General features: G+C 38.3%; 1 protein-coding gene across 1 annotated transcript in view; it reads left to right on the top strand.

Moving 5' to 3' along the window:
* jak2a (Janus kinase 2a) overlaps positions 1-21,336 on the top strand; it is an 80,046-nt gene extending 58,710 nt beyond the window's left edge. Inside the window, 18 exon segments of the mRNA XM_036589006.1 lie at positions 391-548; positions 848-959; positions 2,087-2,273; positions 6,209-6,333; positions 7,751-7,780; positions 7,782-7,886; positions 8,067-8,154; positions 8,475-8,602; positions 9,117-9,255; positions 9,950-10,101; positions 10,364-10,514; positions 11,914-12,047; positions 12,927-13,116; positions 13,595-13,719; positions 14,908-15,080; positions 15,994-16,111; positions 17,632-17,745; positions 19,020-21,336. Coding sequence (XP_036444899.1) covers positions 391-548; positions 848-959; positions 2,087-2,273; positions 6,209-6,333; positions 7,751-7,780; positions 7,782-7,886; positions 8,067-8,154; positions 8,475-8,602; positions 9,117-9,255; positions 9,950-10,101; positions 10,364-10,514; positions 11,914-12,047; positions 12,927-13,116; positions 13,595-13,719; positions 14,908-15,080; positions 15,994-16,111; positions 17,632-17,745; positions 19,020-19,127 — 2,337 coding nt within the window. The 3' untranslated portion in view covers positions 19,128-21,336.
* The last annotated feature ends 818 nt before the right edge of the window (positions 21,337-22,154 follow it).

The raw sequence follows: 22,154 nt of genomic DNA, 5'->3' as shown, positions 1-22,154 counted from the left end.
AACTGCAGTAGAGGAGGACAAACTGCTTTTTATTACTCTTGATTTTGCAAGAAACATTGGATGAGCAGGTGTCCACAAACTTTTGTGCCATGTAGTGTACATATAAATAATAACAGTATGTAACATATATAAGTAGTGGTATATGTCCATATGTATGTGTGTGTGTGTGTGTGTGTGTTTATATATATATATATATATATATATATATATATATATATATATGTGTATATATATATAGGATTTAAAGCCTTTTCCATTGTTCAAATATGTTTTTGATGCCTGGATCATTGGAAATAAAATCACTACCTGTGCCTAAAACTTTTGCACAGTACTGCAAATGTGCGATTCCTTTTATTAAAACTCTCTCACTGTCTCTCTTTCTGTCTCTAGGAGTTGGAGTTTCACTCTTTGATGGAGGCTTTGTCCTTCGTGTCTTTGATTGACGGCTATTACAGACTAACCACAGATGCACATCATTATCTGTGTAAAGAGGTGTCACCACCAAGACTGCTGGAGGCCATTCAGAGCAGCTGCCACGGCCCTGTCTCGTGAGTTAATACACATGCATATGTTTTCGAGCATATGGTATATAAATATCTGATATCATTGTTTTCGTTTACTCCATCGGTTATTTGAAAATGGCATATGTAGTTTGAAATAATAAAATAAATTGTGAATTCTCCTGTAATACATTTATATTTTTATGCATTTAGTAGAGCAACTTTCAGAGCAGCTTACAGTTTTAATCATGTTACAAGTTTACATAAAATACCAAAAATGGCTAAAATGCCCATCTCTAATACACTGAAGTACAAACACACGGGTTGCTGTATGTCTCTGTCGTTAGGATGGATTTTGCCATCAGTCGCCTGCGTCGCTGTGACAATGCTAAAGGAATGTACATCCTGCGCTGCAGTCCAAAGGACTACGACAAGTACTTCTTGTCTTTTGTGGTGGGGGTAAGTGAATCCTTTGAAGTATGAGTGAAGCTTTTGGACCACAAATCTGAACTGGCTAGACATATTCAAGCATCGAAAGAGATGTCTTCTGAATTAAACCATCTGGGCCATAAAAAACTACTTTTTTATTTGCTTTGTTTAAATTTTTGTACACACTACTCATTAGAATAGGTACAATAACATTAATGCAATAGGTAGTGGTTTAATGAATGAGTGTTTGCTCGACCATTTCCAACACTTCCCCATGTGGCAGCCCTTTATTATTTGTAGTTATTGTTTTTTTTTGTTTTTTTTTAATTAAATCAGGTGTGCTGTTGATGAAATGTAGGAAATGTATGTGATGGCTAGGGCCGTCCAGGAGAAATCTGGAACTAAGCGTTTGTTGTTTCTGACTAGTTTTCTGAAAACAAGATATTTTTGTTTCTTTTTATTGCACTGATTGTTGATTGTGGTTACTCTGTTACATGGTGTTTTTACTAGCAAACACGCTTACTTACCACATAAAAGGTATTAATCCTTCAATGACCATATCTGAATTTTTAATTTCCTGATCTGTATGCTCTCTGAACTTGCCATAGAGAATTTTCCAATCAAATTGCATGACTACAAGGGAGTTTTTATCACTTAATTTTTCATATCAAGTCTAGTCCTTTAGTCCCATGGAAATATTGATTTTGAACACAAAGAAATCAGAAAATCCAAAATTGATTTGTGAATAAAAGCTTGAAAATTAATGTAGTGCAAAAATTATAATGTGTACTGTTACATGTTAATCTATGGGAAAGCTATACAAATATTCATCCCTTTAGACCAAGCAGAGTAATTTATGTGCCATGTCTCCTTATCATACTAAATTTAATTCTTGGACATGAATGGGTTAAACAAGACCTTTACACATTATGAATTTTAATTATTCATGTTTTTAATGTTTTACTGAATGACTTCCTTATTTTACTCATTTTTTAGCATTATTACTGTTTTTATTATTTGTTATTTTTGTAAAGCTGCATTGCTAGTACATACTTACGTAAGTTTTCTTATTATAATTATTTCCAAGTTTTGCAGAGTAATGCTGTCTTTTGTGTGTGTATTTGTGTGTGTGTGTGTGTGTGTGTGTGTGTGTGAAGTATGAGGGTGCTTTAGAGTATAAACACTGTCAGATCGTGCGCACTCCGGCCGGTGAGTTTGTTCTGAGTGGGGCGAAGTGCACGTTCGGCAGTCTGAGTGAGCTCCTGCACCGTTACCAGAAGGAGGCGCTGCGCTCTGAGGGGCACGTCTTCCAGTTCACCAAGTGCTGCCCACCCAGGAGCAAAGGTCAGAGATCACACTAAGCTTTCAGTACAAATGAAAAAGTTTTCAATTTGAACACAGGATTCAGTTGAAAAATTAGAAATAAATAGTGAATTTCACTTTACTCTGCACATCTACACATCACAAGTTTGGGGACACTGAGCTTTTCAAAATGTTTTTAATACAAGTAAGCAAGTTTTCTTTGTAGGTTTCCAGTAACTTAACATGTTAATCAATCAATCAATCAGCCTTTATTTGAACTCTGACTACACTGAAAGAGAACCCCACTTAACAATGTAGCCAAGCCAATACAGAGAGCAGGGTTTGAGAATTTAAACAGAAAAAAACATAACAAATGCTAAAAAGTAATAATAATCATAGTAAAAAAAAATCAATAAACCATTAAAATTACAACAATATAGTTACATAGTAAATATGATAAAATATAGATAAATAAAAAATATAATTAATGAAATAAAGAAATAAAAGATGTAGAACAATTGCTTGGCAATATCAAAATAACTATGAACAGGATAATAAAAATAAAACAATAACTAAAGACATACTAAAATCAAGTAAAGCAGTGTCAGGCTCATTGGAGGCAGTTAGGGACAAAGAGGTTAAAATGTTCATGTGACACCAGAGAACGAAGCTCCAGAAGTTCCTGTAATAAATTCCAGCTGACTTGTGCGCTGTAGCTAAAAAGCAGATTTTCCCAGTTCAGTTAAAAGCTCTCAGCACCTGATGGGTGATTCAGTCTCTGGAACGAGTCGGTAAAATGCATTATTTACACTGAACGTTTCTGTGATGTACCATGACATGTCCATATTGCTAAATATTTGTCACTCAAACCTTTCAGGTGGGCCTAAAGAGTTTCAATATGTGCTTTTAACAACAGTTTGGAAAAGAAACCTCTCAAATCAGTATTTAGGCAAAAACCTGCTTTTTTTGCCATGGAAAACACCGTGATGAACATGAAACTGAATGTTGGAGATAAATATACCTAAAGCATAATCTTTAATCTTAACTGAAACAGCAAAAATCAAACATTATTTCTACCTAAACGTTTTACAGTCAGTGGATATGAATCATTAGAAGATTCTGGTCTGTGATCAGTTCCTTCCTGCAAAATAACTGCGTCCGTAGCAGTCGTTTGATATGCCACACCTGCAGTGAGGACACTCCTTTACATTGGAAAATGTTTTTGTGCTGTCCATCTGTTTTGAAATCATGTTTATGTTTAAAACTAGAAAGGATTACAGTGATTATTTTGTTCAAAAGTATCAGTAAAAATCAAAGCCGTGGGCTGGAGGTTCGGGAACCAGCCTTGTAACCGGAAGGTTGCCAGTTTGATCCTCTGAGCCGACAGTACGTAACTGAAGTGCCCTTGAGCAAGACACCTAACCCCCAACTGCTCCCCGGGCGCCGTGGATAGGGCTGCCCACCGCTCCGGGCAAGTGCGATCACTGCCCCCTAGAGTGTGTCTTCACTAGTGTGCATGTATGTGGGTGTTTCACTGCACGGATGGGTTAAATGCAGAGGTCTAATTCCTCTGTGTGTAAGCACAGTGGGCTAAAGGTTCTGAATTCTATATATTCTATTTCTATTCTATATTATTTAGGAAATTTAAGAAGGCAAGATGTTCCCTAACTTTTGATGGGCAGTATGTATATACAATACATTTTACCTAAATGCTGCTGGCTGATATAACCACATGGAAGGCGTTTAAATGTTTAGCCATCACAGATTTCTAAACACACATAGCTGTTGTTCTCTTCCTTTTGATCTGAGCTCTGTGTGTTCTGTAGTACAGTGTGTTTGTGTGTACACAGAAAGACCCCTATTGACTGTGGGGCACACAGGCATGACCTTGGCAGATGCAAACTAGTGTGTCCTACCATTTACCCCTGGTTTCTGGTATATCCGACCATTCAGACGTTTCCAGTAATGCAGAATCAATTTTGTTGCGGATGAATGTCTAAAAGACAGTGTTTCCCACATATACGAAATACACTTTGGTGCAAAGATGGGGGGACCAACTCTGAAGCATAAATAAATGACTAAGTAACTTGAACAATGATAGTGCTTGGCTATTGTAAATACCTGTATCCTGTCATATATATATAAAGCAGATGGTCTGACCTGATGGCCTGCCTGAGTATTAACCTGGCACCATTGTTAGTGCTGTAAAAGATGATGATTTAGATGCGTTTCTTTTTCCCTGGTAGGTCATACTACAGCCTACCAGCTGGTTTTGTACGCTCAGCAGGAGAATAACAGTGAACTGAAGTGTTTTATGACTAAAAGCAGAAACCATAATCACTGCTAAAAAGGATTAAACGCATGTTAAAAATGAAGACACAAGCTAGACCCGAATAATAGCCTTTACTCACATATCGACCGCTGAAATGACCGAATTGCAGTTCTCTAAGATGTCACCTCTTTCCTGACTGTTTCTGTAAGGATTAAGCTGGTTAAATGACCTAAAATTCTTTCTCTCTGAATATACACACATCAGGATACCTGAGCTACGAGTCTCTCCCCCCTCCAAAATACACATGCTAAGTGTATTTACACGTGCGTTAAGTAAATATTAGGTGACTCACTAGTGTACCTGCAACAAGGCATTCTTGCAGAATCAGCCAGGACAGTTTTACTAGTAAACATTTTGCAAGTGCTGCTTGTTTTCCTGCTGAATCTTTCGTTCTCTCTCACTCTTCCCTTTGTCTCTTTCACTCTTACTCGCTCTTCTCCTCCCCCGCCCCGAGCTGCCTTCACATAACAAACAAATTAAAGGCACGTTGTTGGTTCGAAACGGATTAATGAAAATGCTCAACCTTCTTTTAAGCAGATAAAATATACTTTGGCAGGTGTTTATATTAATATGTTCTTTCTAATGTGGTGCTATTAGTCTATGGCTTAACAACTTTAAAATAATTAGTTAAAGCTGTAAATAACTAAGAACGGTTAGCTTTGTCCAGAATGATGGTCAGAGCAGTAGTTGCTGCTGAACACTAAGAATAATGAAACAAATATCCAGAATGCCTCACATTTCAAAAGTAGTGGTCAACTTTCAAAGCAGGAAACTTGAAAAGAGTTTACTATAAAGCTTGCAGTGCATTATTTATCATTTAAAAACTACAGTGACCCAAAACATATGCCCAGTCTGCAAAAATGGTTCAGTGACCACAGAATCAATATGGTTGTGTGTAATCAACATCACTGTCCCCTGACCTAAACCCTGTTGAAAAACTCTGGGGTGAGCTAAAGAGGAAAGTGCAAAAGATTGGCACTAGGACCCTGGAGGGTCTGGAGAGATTCTGTGTTGAGGAGTGGTCCTTGCTCTGTGTTGTCCAATCTTGCCATGCATTATAGGAGAGTAGTAAATGTAAGGGTGCCAATAATTGTGACACACAATTATTTTGTTAAAACATGTATTTTTGGATAAATTTTCCCAAACTACTAAGCTTCCTAAATTTACTTAACACTACTACAGTTGAATGTTAGCCTTGTATTTCCAGTGAGTTGAGCTAATTAACAGTTTTTCAGTTTTTACAGTTTTCAGTTTTTTTACCCATCTTTACCAAGGGTGCCAATAATTATATAGCTATAGACTTTTAAACCTGCTTTGTACAAGTTATTATTGAATAAAAGAACAGGAATTATCAGTAAGACAAGAAATTACAAACTTCTGAAGAGTAGCATGCAGTAATATTCTCTCTCCAGCGCCATATTTAATCTGAATGAGTGAATTTGCATGAATTAATTTTCAAAATTCAAATTAGTCGCGCTAATGTATCTATACCATTTACACAAATCACTTTTTTATGGGTTTGTGTGTTCCTTCTGATGAAGTTTTGTCTGATAAACATTTTTGAATTTTATTAGCTTCTCCAATTCACATTTTGTTCTTTCTGTTTTCTTTCTTTTTTCCTTCGCTCTTCTCTCGTTCTGTATAGATAAGTCAAATCTGTTGATCTGCCGGAGTAATCAACGTTCAGATGTGTCTCTCTCTCCTTCACTCTTCAAACACAACATCAGTCAGATGGTTTTCCACAAGATCCGAAAGGAGGACCTGGAAACTGTGAGTTTCTGTTTTTCTCACAGCTGCACACGATTATTCACAGGACTGGTGTTAGGAAATATTAGTGCTGTGTTTCAAAACTCCCTGCAATGTCATAACAACAAAACCTTCTGAGTTGTGAGACGTTAAGCTCAGTTTAGCTTTCTTGTGCAGGTCTGCTAGTGGTGTAGACGCCAGTATCAGCACTTTAAGAGAAAGTCTGTGTCTCAGTAAACCACATGCATCAAATTTATTTAAATGAAGAAGCACATTTCTAACATATCTAAAAATCATTCATTTCTGCAGGTGAAGCTACACAATGAATAAATAGCTTTATGACCAAAAATCCTTTTTGTGAACGTTTTGATGCTGCATTTTTCTCGAAAGGGATTAATCCTATTTGCTTCAAACCTTTTCCTGAATAAGAACTTTAATGTATAAAAAAGACAGACTACGACTCCCTTACGATTTAAACGTTTTTTGATCATAAGATACTTGACCAACAAGCTCAATACGACAGTGAGTAGGGTTCTTGTCACTGGGGATATATTCTCTCCAGAATTTTTCAGAGGGGTATCCAACAAGTGTCTTGCAAGGCCATGAGAATATGTAAAATTCACAAATAGGTCACCATCATCATTTGATATTTCCATTATATCGACAAGGAAAATGCTACCTGCAAAAATAAGTAATTTTTAGGTTTGAGAGAAATGTTTAAAACCAAAATTACCCATAAAAAAGATTGTAAGCTGACTGAAAGATTAAATTAAAAGATTGTGGTGTCTGAATTTGGGTCATCGTCATGAACATGACACTACTGGGAGTCTCCTTGAAAAAATGAACATGATTAGAACTTAACTTTGTCCTTTTTTTAGCCATACAAACAACGTCAGGTTAAATATTAAAAAAAAAAAAAGAAAGCAGTGGTTTATTTTAAGTTGACGAAATTATCATTACCAAAACACAGCAAGATCAGAAGGTAAATCTGTAAACAATGTTTTTAACCAACATTTATTTTCATAATCTTTAAACTGTTGTTGGACTAAGTGTTTTAAAGCTAAATATTAAAACGTGTTTACAAAATATAGTAATATGCAGTTTTATCTTAATACCATAGTGTTTTGACAGCAATTGAGGTTTTTCTTTCAACTTATGCAAAAAAAAAAGAGGTAAATATCAGTAATAAATAAGATACATGGACACACTTCGGTAATAAGAATGGGGTAAAAAATACAAAAAATGTAAAATTGAGACGAATAATTTAATGTTTCACTGTACTTTATAGAACTTCAGCGCGTCCTTAAATTATATGAATATTGTTTATCTGCGTAATGACTTGGATGCTCAAATATATACAGACATGGTTTGAGACGCTTTAGAGAGAGTGACCCACATATGGATGATATTTTTGTGGTTGTCTGTATTTGCATTCTCTTAGATGGAGAGTTTAGGCCATGGGACGTTTACAGCAGGTCTTCCGTGGCATCAGGCGTGAGCTGGGGGACTATGGAGAGATGCACGAGATGGAGGTGGTGATGAAAGTGCTGGACAAGACCCACCGCAACTACACAGAGGTATTATGGGAAAAACAAAACAATGAGGGTGTGATTGGTTTAGTGTGGGAGTAATAGCTCAGATAGGCTGCTTATTACACTCAGATAATCATGACGCTTCTTTTGAAATTGTATATGTTTATTTTGGATGAATCATTTAATTAATGGGTGATAAAATATACCTTTTTTTTTGTTTCTCAGTCTTTTTTTGAAGCAGCAAGTATGATGAGCCAGCTATCCCATAAGCACTTGCTGTTGAACTACGGAATCTGTGTGTGTGCTGAAGAGCGTAAGTGTTCAATTCAGTTCAGTTCACTACACTCAGATTAACACCTAAACTTTTTAGCAGTACAACACTGAAGTTCTCTGATATGATGAATAACACTGCAGTTGTGATTTGGTCACAGTAGATAATCATAATCATATCAGCAATTAGTGCACCTTAAAGTAGCTGAATTCACTCATTAGATGGGTGTCTGGATACTTTTGGAGTGTAATTTACCATTTCGAGTGTTTTAAAATGTTGTATTCTCACTACCTGCTATTGTGATTTGGCTAGAAATGTAGAAGCTTTAGATATTTATTGAATTGCTTTATTTTTCCACTAAGACATTATGGTGCAGGAGTATGTGCGTTTTGGTTCGTTGGACACGTACCTGAAGAGAAACCGTGCCTGCATCAACATCACCTGGAAACTGGAGGTGGCCAAGCAGCTGGCCTGGGCCATGCACTACCTGGTGGGTGAAACTTGTGTGTGTAAATGGGTTGAGGAGAGAGAGAGAGAGAGAGAGAGAGAGAGAGCGCATGATTACAGATGTATTCTAATTAGATTTTCTTCTGTAATTGTTCAAGAAAAGTCAGTCTTAATTCATAGGAGTCTTGTTGTTATTGCCATTTTCTGTATGTTCAGTTTACACTGCATAGTTGTCTATCTGCAATTACGTAATTGCTTAGTTACACAATAAATAACATTTATATTTCTGTTCTGTATCGATATGTTCGAGCCTGTACTTGATGTCATAAACTGACAAAAAGCACGTTTCTTACAGCAAAACCTGACGACAAAAACCATTAACTGTTCATCAAATTCGAATCATAATAAAATGTCTCCTCTTTTACTTACAAACATGAAAAAGGCGAATGCATCATGGGGGACCTAGGATGGTTGAAAGTTTTGTATCCTGTATGTTTTCCGTGTTTATTTATTTGAGACTGTGAGGGTTAATATTTTTGTGTCTTCTGTTCTGTTAGGAGGATAAGAATCTGATTCACGGAAACGTTTGTGCTAAAAACGTTCTGCTGACCAGAGAGGAGGACAGAAAGACTGGAACGCCACCGTTTATTAAACTGAGTGATCCTGGCATCAGCATTACTGTACAGCCCAGAGAGGGTGAGACGCACACACACTCGTGTACACACACACACACACACACACACACACACACACACACACACACATACTGTCCCATATGCAACATACACCGATCAGGCATAACATTATGACCACCTCCTTGTTTCTACGCTCATTGTCCATTTTATCAGCTCCACTTACTATATAGGTGCACTTTGTAGCTCTACAATTACAGACTGTAGTCCATCTGTTTCTCTGCATACTTTGTTAGCCCCCTTTTACCCTGTAGTGGTAACTGGATGGTGGTGGATCATTCTCAGCACTGCAGTAGCACTGACGTGGTGGTGGTGTGTTAGTGTGTGTTGCGCTGGTACGAGTGGATCAGACACAGCAGTGCTGCTGACTAAAGTGTCTGTGGCAGCAGTAGTTACACAATAAGACAGTACAGTAGAGAGATTTTTGTGCATAAATAAACACATACACAACATACGTTCACAGAAAAATAGAGGCACAAACGCTTACCTGCATGTATATGCATGTACGTTTATGTAATATATTTATGTTAGCTTTTAATAGTAGCTTAATGAGTTAACATGTTCTATTTTGCCTAAACATTTTACGGAAGAAAAACTGTGTGTGCAAAATACATCTATTTAAGACTATTGTTTGTGTTTAAAATGTGCAGTAATGACTGTTTTTCCCCTGTGTGTGTTTCTGTTGTGTGTGTGTTTAGTTCTGATTGAACACATCCCCTGGGTTCCCCCAGAGTTTGTGGAAGACTGTAGGAATCTGAGCTTGGACACAGATAAGTGGGGTTACGGCACCACGCTGTGGGAGATTTACACCGGAGGAGAGAAACCTCTAAGCTCATATGATTCCTCAAAGGTAACAAACCCCAACACCCGTTACTCAACAGCCAATACTGTCTAATCACTAATCAACTCCAATAGATAATAATCAACCAAACAATATACGCTCCAGTTAATAATCAGCCAGTTAATCCTTAATTATTCTGCAGTGTTCACAGTTGCATAACATGTTCTACACAATAGAAAATATATTTATATGTGACTAATATTCTGATGAAAAAAATGTATTATATTCCATATTGTGTATATATAGTACATAATGTGTATGTGTCCTGCAGAAACTGCTGTTCTATGAGGACAGGCATCAGCTACCCTCTCCCAAATGGACTGAACTGGCCAATTTGATCAACAGCTGCATGGATTACGAGCCTTCACAGCGGCCGTCCTTCAGAGCCATCATCAGAGACTTAAACAGCCTCTTCACACCCGGTACACACTCATACACTCTCTTATGGTGCTTTTCCACCAAGCAGTCGGGTACGGTGTGGTTATAAATCCAGAATCACATATGTCATTATTTCTACTGCCGAGTGAGCCGCACCACTGATTGGTCAAATGCAACAGACCTCTGTAGTCATGCGTTATTCTGTAATCCTCGTTATGCCCATATTAGGAACTCTGGGTCTAAACTCGATTTCTCTATGGCCAGAATGAATGGGGTTTTCGAAAAATCGCCTCTGTCGCAAGCTGTGGTAGATAAACATGTCTGGAACCCGATACTGTGTGCAGTACTGTTTGTCCTGTGTACATTTTTCTCCCAAATATCACTGCATCCTCAGAATTACGAGGTCGTGCCTTTCAACTGTCCGTGAAGCTGAGATCAGCTTTTTTTGCCAGCTGCTTCTTTGAATCTTCCCGTTCCACCTTAAATGACGCAGCAGTTCAGAATGCAAGTGCTGTACCATTTAAGGTGGAACGGGAAAAGTCAAACAAGAAGCTGGTGAATGTCCTGAGAAAATGTCTTTAGAAAATGGTACCAGCATTAAAATACTCATTAGGATATTTTAATAGCCGAAATCAGCTTATCAGGGGTTGAGCAGTAATATTAAGCTGAGTCTGTACTGAGTTAGCCTGAATGCAGGTAAGTTTGTAGAGCCTTTCAAATCAAGCTAAAAGGAAACATCTATCATGTTTTAGTGAGCATCAGATGACGAACAGAGAACTGCAGGGAAACCTGCTGATTTTGTTCTGATTTCTTTTCATCTGCCCTCAGTCTGTACATGGAAATGCGCTACCGCACTGACAAAGCCTGATTAAGGTGGCCGCAGTCTAATGACGTCATTCAGTGTGCAGTAACATTAGCTTAGATGTAGCAATATTCATATTTCGACTTTATAACGACCTCGTAATTCAGAGGATCCAGTGATATTTGAGAGAAGCATGTTCATGTTCAGGTTCTGAGCATTTTTATCTACCACGCGGGGGAAATAAAGGCGATTTTTCAAAAACCCTATTCATTCTGGCCGTAGAGAAAACAAGCTAAGACCCGGAGTTCCTAATATGGGCATAAGAGCGGTGACTACAAAATGACGACACGACTACAGCGTTCTGTCGGCACAGAATCGTCTCCAGTGACACTGGAGTGAAAGGTGCATCAGAACTTGTAGCTCTTTGATTGTTGCTTGTATTGTATGTGTGTTCAGTTAACACTAGATTCCCTTGAGAAATCATGTGACCACACAAGCTAAAAAGAGCTCTGCTTTCTTTCTCAGTTCTGTTGTGCAGTGGGAAACAGACACAGGTGCTCAGCCCGGGTTACTGATAGACCTTTGAACCCGAAACTGAAAGCCACATTAACGTTTCAAATACATCCGTTTCTCTCTGTTAGATTATGAACTGCTGGTGGAGAACGATACGGTTCCAGTGCGGAGTCGTGGGTTTGGCTTCGCTGGTGCGTTCGACAGTCAGGAGCCGGTTCACTTTGAAGCGAGACACCTGATCTTCCTGCAGCAGCTGGGGAAGGTATAATTCACCCCTCCATCCTGACTGTTCCTGTTCCATGTGTAAATGGGTTTATGGTTGAATGGAAAAGTTATCCCACCTAATGGTATCTGTCACCACATACAGAACCATTAACAAATCACTGATTTCAGTGATATATCTGGAAAATGTTCTGATGTTCTAGTCCTGTGCAGCTTCAAAGGTTTTTTAGTAGGAAGCTGTAAAAAATAAAATATAAATTAAGTTCTAATAAAATTAATATCCAGATTGTCTCCTTAAAAATGAAGCCTTTCTCTGAGCCAAATAATTTGGTCAGAATTATTGTAAATAAATAATTTAAATGTAGTGTTTACTATTTAATAACTTGCACCAAAATATTCAAATATTGAATGAAACAACAGAAAATACCTTCTGTTGTCTAACAATTATTAAGGCAAACTCTTATTTTCTCTCTTACATTCTTTCTCTCATACACGGTCTCTCTCTCATTCTCTCTCATATTCTCTCTTTCGCTCTCCTAGATTTTCTCTTATTCTTTCTCGTTTTCTCTCTTTTTCCCTCCGTCATTCTCTTTCATATTCTCTCTTTCATTCTCACTCATTTTTTCTCTCTTTCTCTTTCTTTTATTCACGCATGTTTTCTCATATTCTCTCTCTTTCACTCTCCGTCTCCTATATTCTTTCTCATTCTCTCATATTCTCTCTCTCTCGTTCTCTCTCATATTCTGTTTCACTCTCTCTTTCTCCTGCATTCTCTTTTTCATTGTCTCTCATATTCTCCCATATTCTTTCTCTTTCATTATCTTTTACTCTCTTCTACGTTCTCTCTCTTTTATTCTTTCTCTCATATTTTCTTATATTGTTTCTCTCATGTTCTCTCTCTCTCTCTCTGTGTGTGCAGGGTAACTTTGGCAGTGTGGAGAAATGCCGTTATGACCCTCTGCAGGATAACACAGGTGAGGTTGTGGCGGTGAAGAAACTTCAGCACAGTACGGCGGAGCACCTGCGTGACTTCGAGAGAGAGATCGAGATCCTCAAATCACTGCAGCACGAAAACATCGTCAAATACAAAGGAGTGTGCTACACTGCAGGTGAGGCATATTACACTCCTGTTATGAACACGGTTATTTGGCTGGCGAACTAATCGCTAACCAGAAATCTTCCTCAGATGAGGATGAACAGACACCATCAAACATTTGGGGACACCTTGCCTTCTTAAGATAGTTTCCAAGTAATGTTGGATTTTTACTGTTTCACTTTTCATTTATTTATTTCACTTTTTATTTATTTATTGTCGGCGTAAAACAGCTCTGTGCTAATCCTTTGGGTATATTTAGTTTCATAATGATTTGAAAATGTTCTTTTCCAAACTGTTGTTAAAAACACATTGAAACTCTTTCGGCCCAAATGTAGTTTAAACACCTGAAAGGTTTGAGTGCTGACTTCATAACAAGGTGATAAAGTGAGTGCTGGGTGTCCTCAAACTTTTTACAGGCAGTGTGAATAACTTGAAATCACCTCCAGTCTGAATTTACCTCTCTCTCTTTCCCTTCTCCCTTCTCCTCCCAGGTCGTAAAAACCTGCGGCTGATAATGGAGTACCTACCATTTGGCAGTTTGAGGGAATATCTCGCTAAAAACAAGGAGCGGTTTGATCACAAGAAGCTTCTGCACTACGCCTCACAAATCTGCAAAGTACGCACACATGCACTCACATACAGCCATCTCCTCCGTCAATGAGTATGCGCTGATTGTTTAGCCAAAATAAAAATTTCTGTTTATTTCTGTACAAATTCACTAAAAAGCTTGGTGTATTATTTTTACTGTCTGTGTTTCACTAATGTGAAAAAGTAGTGGTCACAGTGTATTCAGTATATTCTCAAAGGTAGTGCTGACACCAAAATAATTGCATCAAATCATGGCTCATTTCAGAGTTCAGAGTTGCACTGAATTGTGTCCTAAATAATTATAATCAAATCAAATGATTGTGACGTCATCGATTTATACTCCTCCATCTCATGCTTCATGGCTTGTTTGGTCGAAGCATATACAGCACAGACCTTAACAGCACTAGAGGATGCAAACCTAATGCATTTTTCACTGCATATAGTTTTGTCTCATCAACTTCTGGATATTTTTCAGTAAAACAGAAGAAAAGAGTTTTGGCTGCTTAGATCCATCAGGTTTATTCTACTGAGAGCTGAAAAAAACGAAGAAAAACAAAAACGTGTTTACAGTAGCTTTACGATCAATCAATCAATTTACAATCAATCAATCAACCTTTATTTAAACTCTGAGCACGTTGAGGGAGACCTTCATTTACAGTGTAGCCGAGCCAATACAGAAATCAGGGATTGAGAAATTAAATAGTAAAAAACATAACGAATGCTGAAAAGTAATAATAATCATAGTAGTAAAAAAAATGTAATCAATAAACCATAAAATTACAACAATATAGTAACTTATTAAATAATATAAAATAAGGATAAATAAAAAATATGATTAATAAAAAAATAAATAAATACAAGATAATAACACAGCAAAAAACTAAAATCAAGTAAACTATTATTGGCCTTTTTTTTCTTTTTTATGGTTCTTACTTTTGTCCTTGCTTTATTTCCAGTTTATACTAAAGCACATTTTTTTAATTTGCATTTCTAGAAATGGAATTTGCTATACTACTGCTGCTGTTACTACTATTAATAATAATAATAATAATAATATTGTCATGATTTGTACTATTTTACTTGCTTGCATAGTATGTTTTAATATGCTCTGAATCCAGAAAAATAAACGTGTACAAGCTCAGCCTTTAGACCGTTGTGGGTGTCTAATAAGCAGTGAACACTGACCTTAAAAGCACTCACCTGTTGCGTATTTTAGGGAATGGACTACTTGGCCTCCAAGCGCTACGTGCACAGGGATTTGGCCACGCGGAACATCCTGGTGGAGAGTGAGTTGAGGGTGAAGATCGGAGACTTTGGCCTGACGAAGGTTCTGCCTCAGGATAAGGATTATTACACCGTCAGAGAGCCGGGGGAGAGCCCAATATTCTGGTGAGTAATTACACAATATTAATCTTAAAATAGGAAGAATAATTAGTCTGTTCGAAGAGTTGCGAAGTCTTAAATGATTACCTGCACAGGGTACATGCATGTGATAATGCCTTAAACGTTCATGTGATCAGAGTACAGAGTAAGAGGAAATGATTCAGACTGAGATTCACCATCATGGGCTACGTTCACGTTACCAGGTTGAAGTGGCACAAATCCAATTTTTTGCCCTAATGTGACTCAGATCTGATGTTTTCTGATGTTTTTCAGATCTGATCTTTTCAAATCCGACCGGAGCCACTTTCATATGTGGTCCTCGATCGGATACATATCCGATTTGTGGCCATGCAACCTTAATGTGACGCTCAGATGAGAATTCATGTGCGTGTGCCATCATTCAGCGTTAAAGCCTGTAAACGGCAGAAAAGCAACAAATCTCACCTTCTTTTCTCCTTCGTCTCGCTCTAATAATGAAGCTGAGAGCTGATCAGAGTTAATTATCTTCTCAGTGAAGCTTGTTCTGCTTGTTAGTTTGTGCTGATGATGAACGTGATTCATTCATGTGATGTTACTGAGTAGGATGTGCGCATGCGGGTCATTTCAGGATGCAGGTTCGTTCAGATTAATGACAGATTTGAATCACTTACTTAAACGAGCGTGAACCATCCTGTCAGAGAGATCGGATCTGAGCAAAAAATCGGATTTGAGCAATGAGGCTTGTAATGTGAACGTAGCCATAAACGCTTGTTTGTTTCTGGAGCTGCGTCTGCCTCTGTATAACAAGGTATAACTCTGTATAATAAAGGCAGACATGAGGAAGGCACAGTTCTGAGATTAATGGGGTTGATGTATATACAAACCTGTATACGTACAAAATGAGGATGATGATGGTTGAAATGTGTATGTTGTGATGAAGGTACGCTCCTGAGTCCCTGACAGAGAGCAAGTTCTCAGTGGCGTCGGACGTGTGGAGTTTTGGAGTCGTTCTGTACGAGCTTTTCACCTACAGCGATAAAAACTGCAGCCCACCTGCTGTAAGTCTACCTCTCTCTCCCTGTCTCTCTCTCTCTCTCTCTGTGTTTCTGTGCATCTGCTCTGTCTATCCACTTCTCTCGCTCTCATTCTCTCTCTTTGATCACTCTTTCTGTCTTTGTCTTCCTGTGTACTTGTCTCTATCCTGTCTCCCCCTCCTTCTGTCTCACACACACTCATTCCATCTCTCTGTCTTTCTACCCATCTCTTTCCCCTCACTCTCCCTCTTTGTCTTTTCCTCCTTTTATCTCAGTATGTATTTCTCTCTGATTCACTCTGTTTTTCTGTTTATGTCTCTCTATCCATCTTTTTCCCTCGCTTTCCCTTTTCTCTTTTTTCTCTTTTTGCATCTCTTTATGTATTTTCTCTGTCTCATCACTCTATTTATGTGCGTCTCTCTCTCTCTCTCTCTCTCTCTCTCCTCTTTTTATCTCACTATGTATTTCTCTCTCACTAGCCACGTTTACATGCAGCCTGATAATCCGTTAATAATCCGACTAATAGCTCAATCGGAATAGAATATGTCCATGTAAACACCTCAATCGGAATAGTCTAATCCGATTGAGGCCATTCGGAATACAATTTCTATCCGATTAAACGAGGTGGGTAAACTTCTAAATAATCCGTTAAATAGAAGAATAATAGCCATGTAAACGCCTGAATCCGATTACATTCCAATCGGAACGTGTAAGTATGTTCTGCGCATGTGCGTCGCGTCACGGCGAAAGTTTACACCGCTCAACATGGCGGAGCAGAAACTGGTCTGGACCTCACGTGATGTTCGCTGTCATGGTAACGTTTACTCTAAGCGCTACTCCACGCATGCGCGTCATTTTGCATCGGATTACTTGTAGTGAGCATATAAACGAAGATTTTCCATCAGATTGTTGAATAGAGTGCATATAAACACCTCAGTCTAAATCTGTAATCGGATTGTATTCAATCGGATTGGCAAAAATCGTTGCATGTAAACATAGCCACTGTCTTTCTGTTTATCTATGGCTGTTCATCTCTCATCCTCGCTCTTTTTCTGTTCCTTTTTGTATCTCTATGTATTTTCTCTCTCTGTGTTGCTCACTTTATTTGTGTACGTCTCTCTCTCTCTCTCTCTCTCTCTCTCTCTCTCTCTCCAGTGCGGATCACTTGCCATGATCTCATTTGCATAATGCTAACTAGCTCTTTCTGCTTTCCATGCATTGTTAGTAACGTTAGCATTTCTGGGTGAAATATTCCTTTAAAAAGTTTGCTGTTATTTTAAAGTTTGCTGTTATTTTAAAGTTTGCTGTTATTTTCATGTTAAAGTGACAAATAAGTGAAAAATCAAATTTGCACAGTTTCCCCCAAATGTAACTGATCAGCCAAGTTGTGCTGGAGCTACAAGGCTAATGTAGCTAATAAAAGCTCTTGTTCGCCAGTCAGCATACTTCAAATTGCATACACTCGCCTGTGTGGCTTCTTACACTGTATGACAATCTGAACTATCACTTTAAAGTGAATCTAATGCCATGGTTGTGCTCCTCAGGTGTTTATGGAGAAGATGGGTATTGATAAGCAGGGACAGATGATCGTCTATCACCTGATAGATCTGCTCAAACACAACTACAGACTGCCAGCGCCTGAGGGATGCCCTGCTGAGGTAACACACAGATACACACACAGAACCACCACAGAGCAGATACTGTTTGGGTGGTGGATCATTCTCAGCACTGCAGTAACACTGATGTGGTGGTGGTGTGTTAGTGTGTGTTGCGCTGGTCTGAGTGGATCAGACACAGCAGTGCTGCTGGAGTTTTTAAACACTGTGTCCACTCACTGTCCACTCTATTAGACACTCCTACCTTGTCAGTCCACCTTGTAGATGTAAAGTCAGAGACGATAGCTCATCTTTTGCTGCACAGTTTGTGTTGGTCATCCTCTAGTCCTTCATCAGCGCTTACAGCTGCCCACAAGACGCTGTTGGCTGGATATTTTTGGTTGGTGGACTATTCTCAGTGAAGTGCTGAGAATGATCCACCACCCAAATAGTACCTGCTCTGTGAGGGTCCATGAGGGTCCTGACCACTGAAGAACAGGGTAAAAGGGGGCTAACAAAGTATGCAGAGAAACAGATGGACTACAGTCTGTAATTGTAGAACTACAAAGTCCACCTATATAGTAAGTGGAGCTGATAAAATTGACAGTGAGTGTAGAAACAAGGAGGTGTTACTAATAAAGTACTCGGTGAGTGTACATATATTCTACATATATAGAGCCAGTGTGTGAACTTTTGTTTATAATAATATAAGAGCCATTCTTTACATTGTTTGATCAATGGATTCAATAGCATAAAACCAAATTTGTTGCAAATAAATGTATAAAATGATTCTAAAATAATACAGGGAGATTCACTCAAAAGAGGCCCTGAATATTCTGTTGTAGCTCCCGTTAGGATGAAGCAATCTGAACCAAAAAAATATGCTACATACCTTAACGTATGTGTAATCGATTGCATCACGTGCGATGCTGGAAGTGATCTCAGTTTTTTCGGCATACGCATTTTGACACGGTGCTCCGGCGCATACCTGCTCCATCGTTTCGTTCAGATTGCTTCGTCCTAGCAAGAGTTATTACAGAATATTTGGGGCCTCTTTCGAGTGAATCTCCCTGTACTAGTCCTATGCAACTTTGTAAGTTTCAGAAAGGATCTAGTAGAAGGCTAATGATCGTTGCTGTAGATGATTCTAAAAAGACTGAGAAAGCAGTGCAACATCAAGAATAATTTATAATAATATTAATATCTAAAATTACTCATATATAAAATGGAGTATAGATTTGTTTGAGTGCTTCAGCTTTTGGACAGTCAGAGATTGGGACACAAAAATTATAGTCCAGTTTTCTTACAGCAGTTGTTTGTTTCTCTCACTTCTTCAGGTGCACTCTCTGATGAAGGACTGTTGGGCAGCCGACCCGAGCCAGCGTCCGTCCTTCAAGTCTCTCGGCCGCTCAGTGGACACAATCAGAGAGAGTAAAGAAGGCTGATGGAGGAGTAATCTCTCTGCTGCCCACTGGAGGGCGCCACTGCTGCATCTCCTGAGCTCGCATGATTCTGAGAGAGTGAACTAGCGCCGGACACTGACGGCAAACATGGAGAGCGAGGAGTGCATGTTTTTTCTGCTTCCACAGCAGCTCATATATGCTGTGCACTGCAGTATTGATGGGAAATAACAGGCTTTATGAGGCAAATCCAAAGCTTTTTTGTTTTTTTTTCCCTTTATGTAACAACCAACATTACAAACTATGAATTAGTGTCAGGTTGCTTTGTTAACTAATTAGTGTTAAGTCGCTTAAAATCCCAAGTTTATTACTTACTAAGGCTTATTATTCAGTAACTACAGGGACTTCAGACTGGCTGAGCTATTCTTAGGAGTGTAATAAAACTATGGTTGGGTGGGTTCTGGCCATTTAAGGGGTAAAAGCAGAAAGTTATCATGGTATCAGTTCAAGTTATCATTAAAAAAGGTCTGACTGATCTGAAGTTTCATATCTCCAAGTTTAATATCGCTGTTTTTTTGTTTGGTTGTTTTTTTTAGTGTAATACTTGGTGTTTATTGTACTGCAAATAATTGCAGTGGCAGTGAATAAGATGAATCGGTCTCTTTCTGTTTGTTTGTGTGGGGGTGTAGAAAGACATTTCTTGGTAAATGTGTATACGTTTCTGCTCGGATGAATCTGAGTGGAGTGCGTGTGCATGTATACGCTTGCAGTCCTCTAGATCTGTACTAATGGAGCTGTGCTTGCGTCAGAGTGAGGGTTTGCGTGTTCGTGGTGGGGTTATGGTGTAATTAACAATCTTTATTCATCCACCATGCTGGGAAAAATTACAATAATTATAATCACAAGCTATCCTTCAGTGGTCATTTGCCGTTGATGTGGGGTTTGTAAGGATTTGATTAGCGATGTGCAGCACCTACAGCGAATCTCTGAGGATTTTGAAAATTGAATTGAAATTTGACTGATCCCACTGCTTCTGCTTCTCATACATGCTGTGCACTGCAGTATTGATGGGAAATAACAGGCTTTATTAGGCCAGTCCGAAGCTTTTTTTCATTTTTTTTTTTCCTTTATGCAACAACAAACATTATAAACTACGAATTAGTATCAGATTGCTTTGTTAAGCCCTTAAAATCCCAGGCTTATTACATACTAAGGCTTATTATTTTGAGGTTTGTAAGGGTTTGTAAGGTTAGTTTTATTAGCAGTGTGCACCAGCTATAGCAGATCTCTGTGACTATTTTCAAAAATGAAAGACAGTCACTGATCCCACTCTTGCAGCAAGTCTCCTGGACATGAATTAAGCCTACTTTAGGACTAAACTCTGTGTTAATTCATCACTGAAAAGCCTTTTGGTCCAGGCTTAAGCGTAATCTGTGTCTTGGAAACCTGTGATTTGTAAAACGAGGTATGACGTTATATTTTTAAAGGCAGAGTTTGACGCTGCATGTATTCCCCTTTCCATACGGTCCATATATGGAAACTAAGCTGACAAAAAAAGGAGAAAAATGTTTTTTGCTGTGTCACAACTGTGAACATTACCATATATCTGCCTGTGCAGCCTTCAGCAGTTTAGCTAAGGAGTGTTTCAGCTCGGACTGCTTTTTGAACAAAGCACAATGCAGGACAGCCAATCACAGCAGAGGCCATTTACATGTTTCAGCCTTAAAGGCACAGCAGCAAAAATAGCCTGGACAGAGGTCATAAAGAAATGAACTGTTTTTAGGGCATAAACCCACACAAATGGTATTTATGGACTTCAGGGGGGGAAAAACGAACAGTGTGGCCCCATTGATGGACGATAAAGCATCAGTAATATGTATGTGTCGCCAGAACATTTTTAAAAAGCATAGTCGGAGAATGAAAGGCAATACGAGGACTGGTCACCATGGGTAGTGAAAGTTTGTGGAGCTCCAAAGTCCAGCTGTTTTCACGGACATCACCAAGGGGTCAGCTTTTTGTATTAAAAGAACATTTCAGAACAGCTGGAAGTTGAATTTTCTTCATGGACTGAAAAACCTGGACTTTTGATTGAGTGTGTGGATTCCTTTTTATATGGATGTATGAAAATATATGCATTATAGTGATATTTTTTACACGTTTGTATATATAAAATTGAATGTTTTTGGTGTCGTTTATATGGATTTCTTTCTGTTTGTTTCTGTGTCACATCTGTCTGTCACTTTCACATCTTTAAGCGAAAAGGAAAAAATTCTGTGATGTATTTTGAGTTTCTTTTTCTTTTTTTTTTGTTTTCTGTTTTTGAATGAAGAATTTAGGAATAAAAAAGATTTTTATGACTGGAATGGGGATATTTTGTTTTTTGGTAACACTTTACTAAAGGCCTGTGTTCATAAGGCTACATGACACCTTTCATGGCAGTGATGACAACTGAGGCATGTTGGAATAAGCCTTTATAAAAGTGCATGTAGGTTTAAGTCAGTTGTCATGAAAAGGCTTATGTAGGTGTTGTGTAGCCTTATGAATGCTGCTCTTCACTAAAGCGTTACCTTGTTTTTTTATGGTTACTTAAAGCAGCATTGAGTTATTACAGATGTGAGAAGTTCTACTCTACATATAAAAATCACTGCAGAAGTTGTACTTTCAGCATTCAGCCATCAGTCAGTAAGACACGTTTAAGGTCTTAACTTTTTGACAGTGACATTTATTTATTAGTTATATACTTGTTTACAGCTTCACAGCATACAGTATTTACAGGTTGGGTTATTTGGGACAGATGTTTGACACACCAGCGTTACAGTCCAACCCTTCGTTCTGAAACCTGTGAACACACTCGCAAAACAAAACACTCAGTGTTACATTTAACACAGTCAGCGTGTTCAGATTTGCTCTGATTGTCAGAGAAATACTGACCGCCAGAGAAATACTGTGTTAAGATATGTAACACAAAAGTGTGGCATTAATTAACCCCTTAAACTACAGGCTTATTATTATACTTACTCATCGTCTATATACAGTACTGTGTAGAAGTTTTAGACACCTGGAAAAAAAAAT

This window comes from Colossoma macropomum, unplaced genomic scaffold (genome assembly GCF_904425465.1).
Source record: "Colossoma macropomum unplaced genomic scaffold, Colossoma_macropomum, whole genome shotgun sequence".
NCBI lineage: Eukaryota > Metazoa > Chordata > Actinopteri > Characiformes > Serrasalmidae > Colossoma > Colossoma macropomum.
This window is presented reverse-complemented; position numbering and strand designations above follow the sequence as displayed.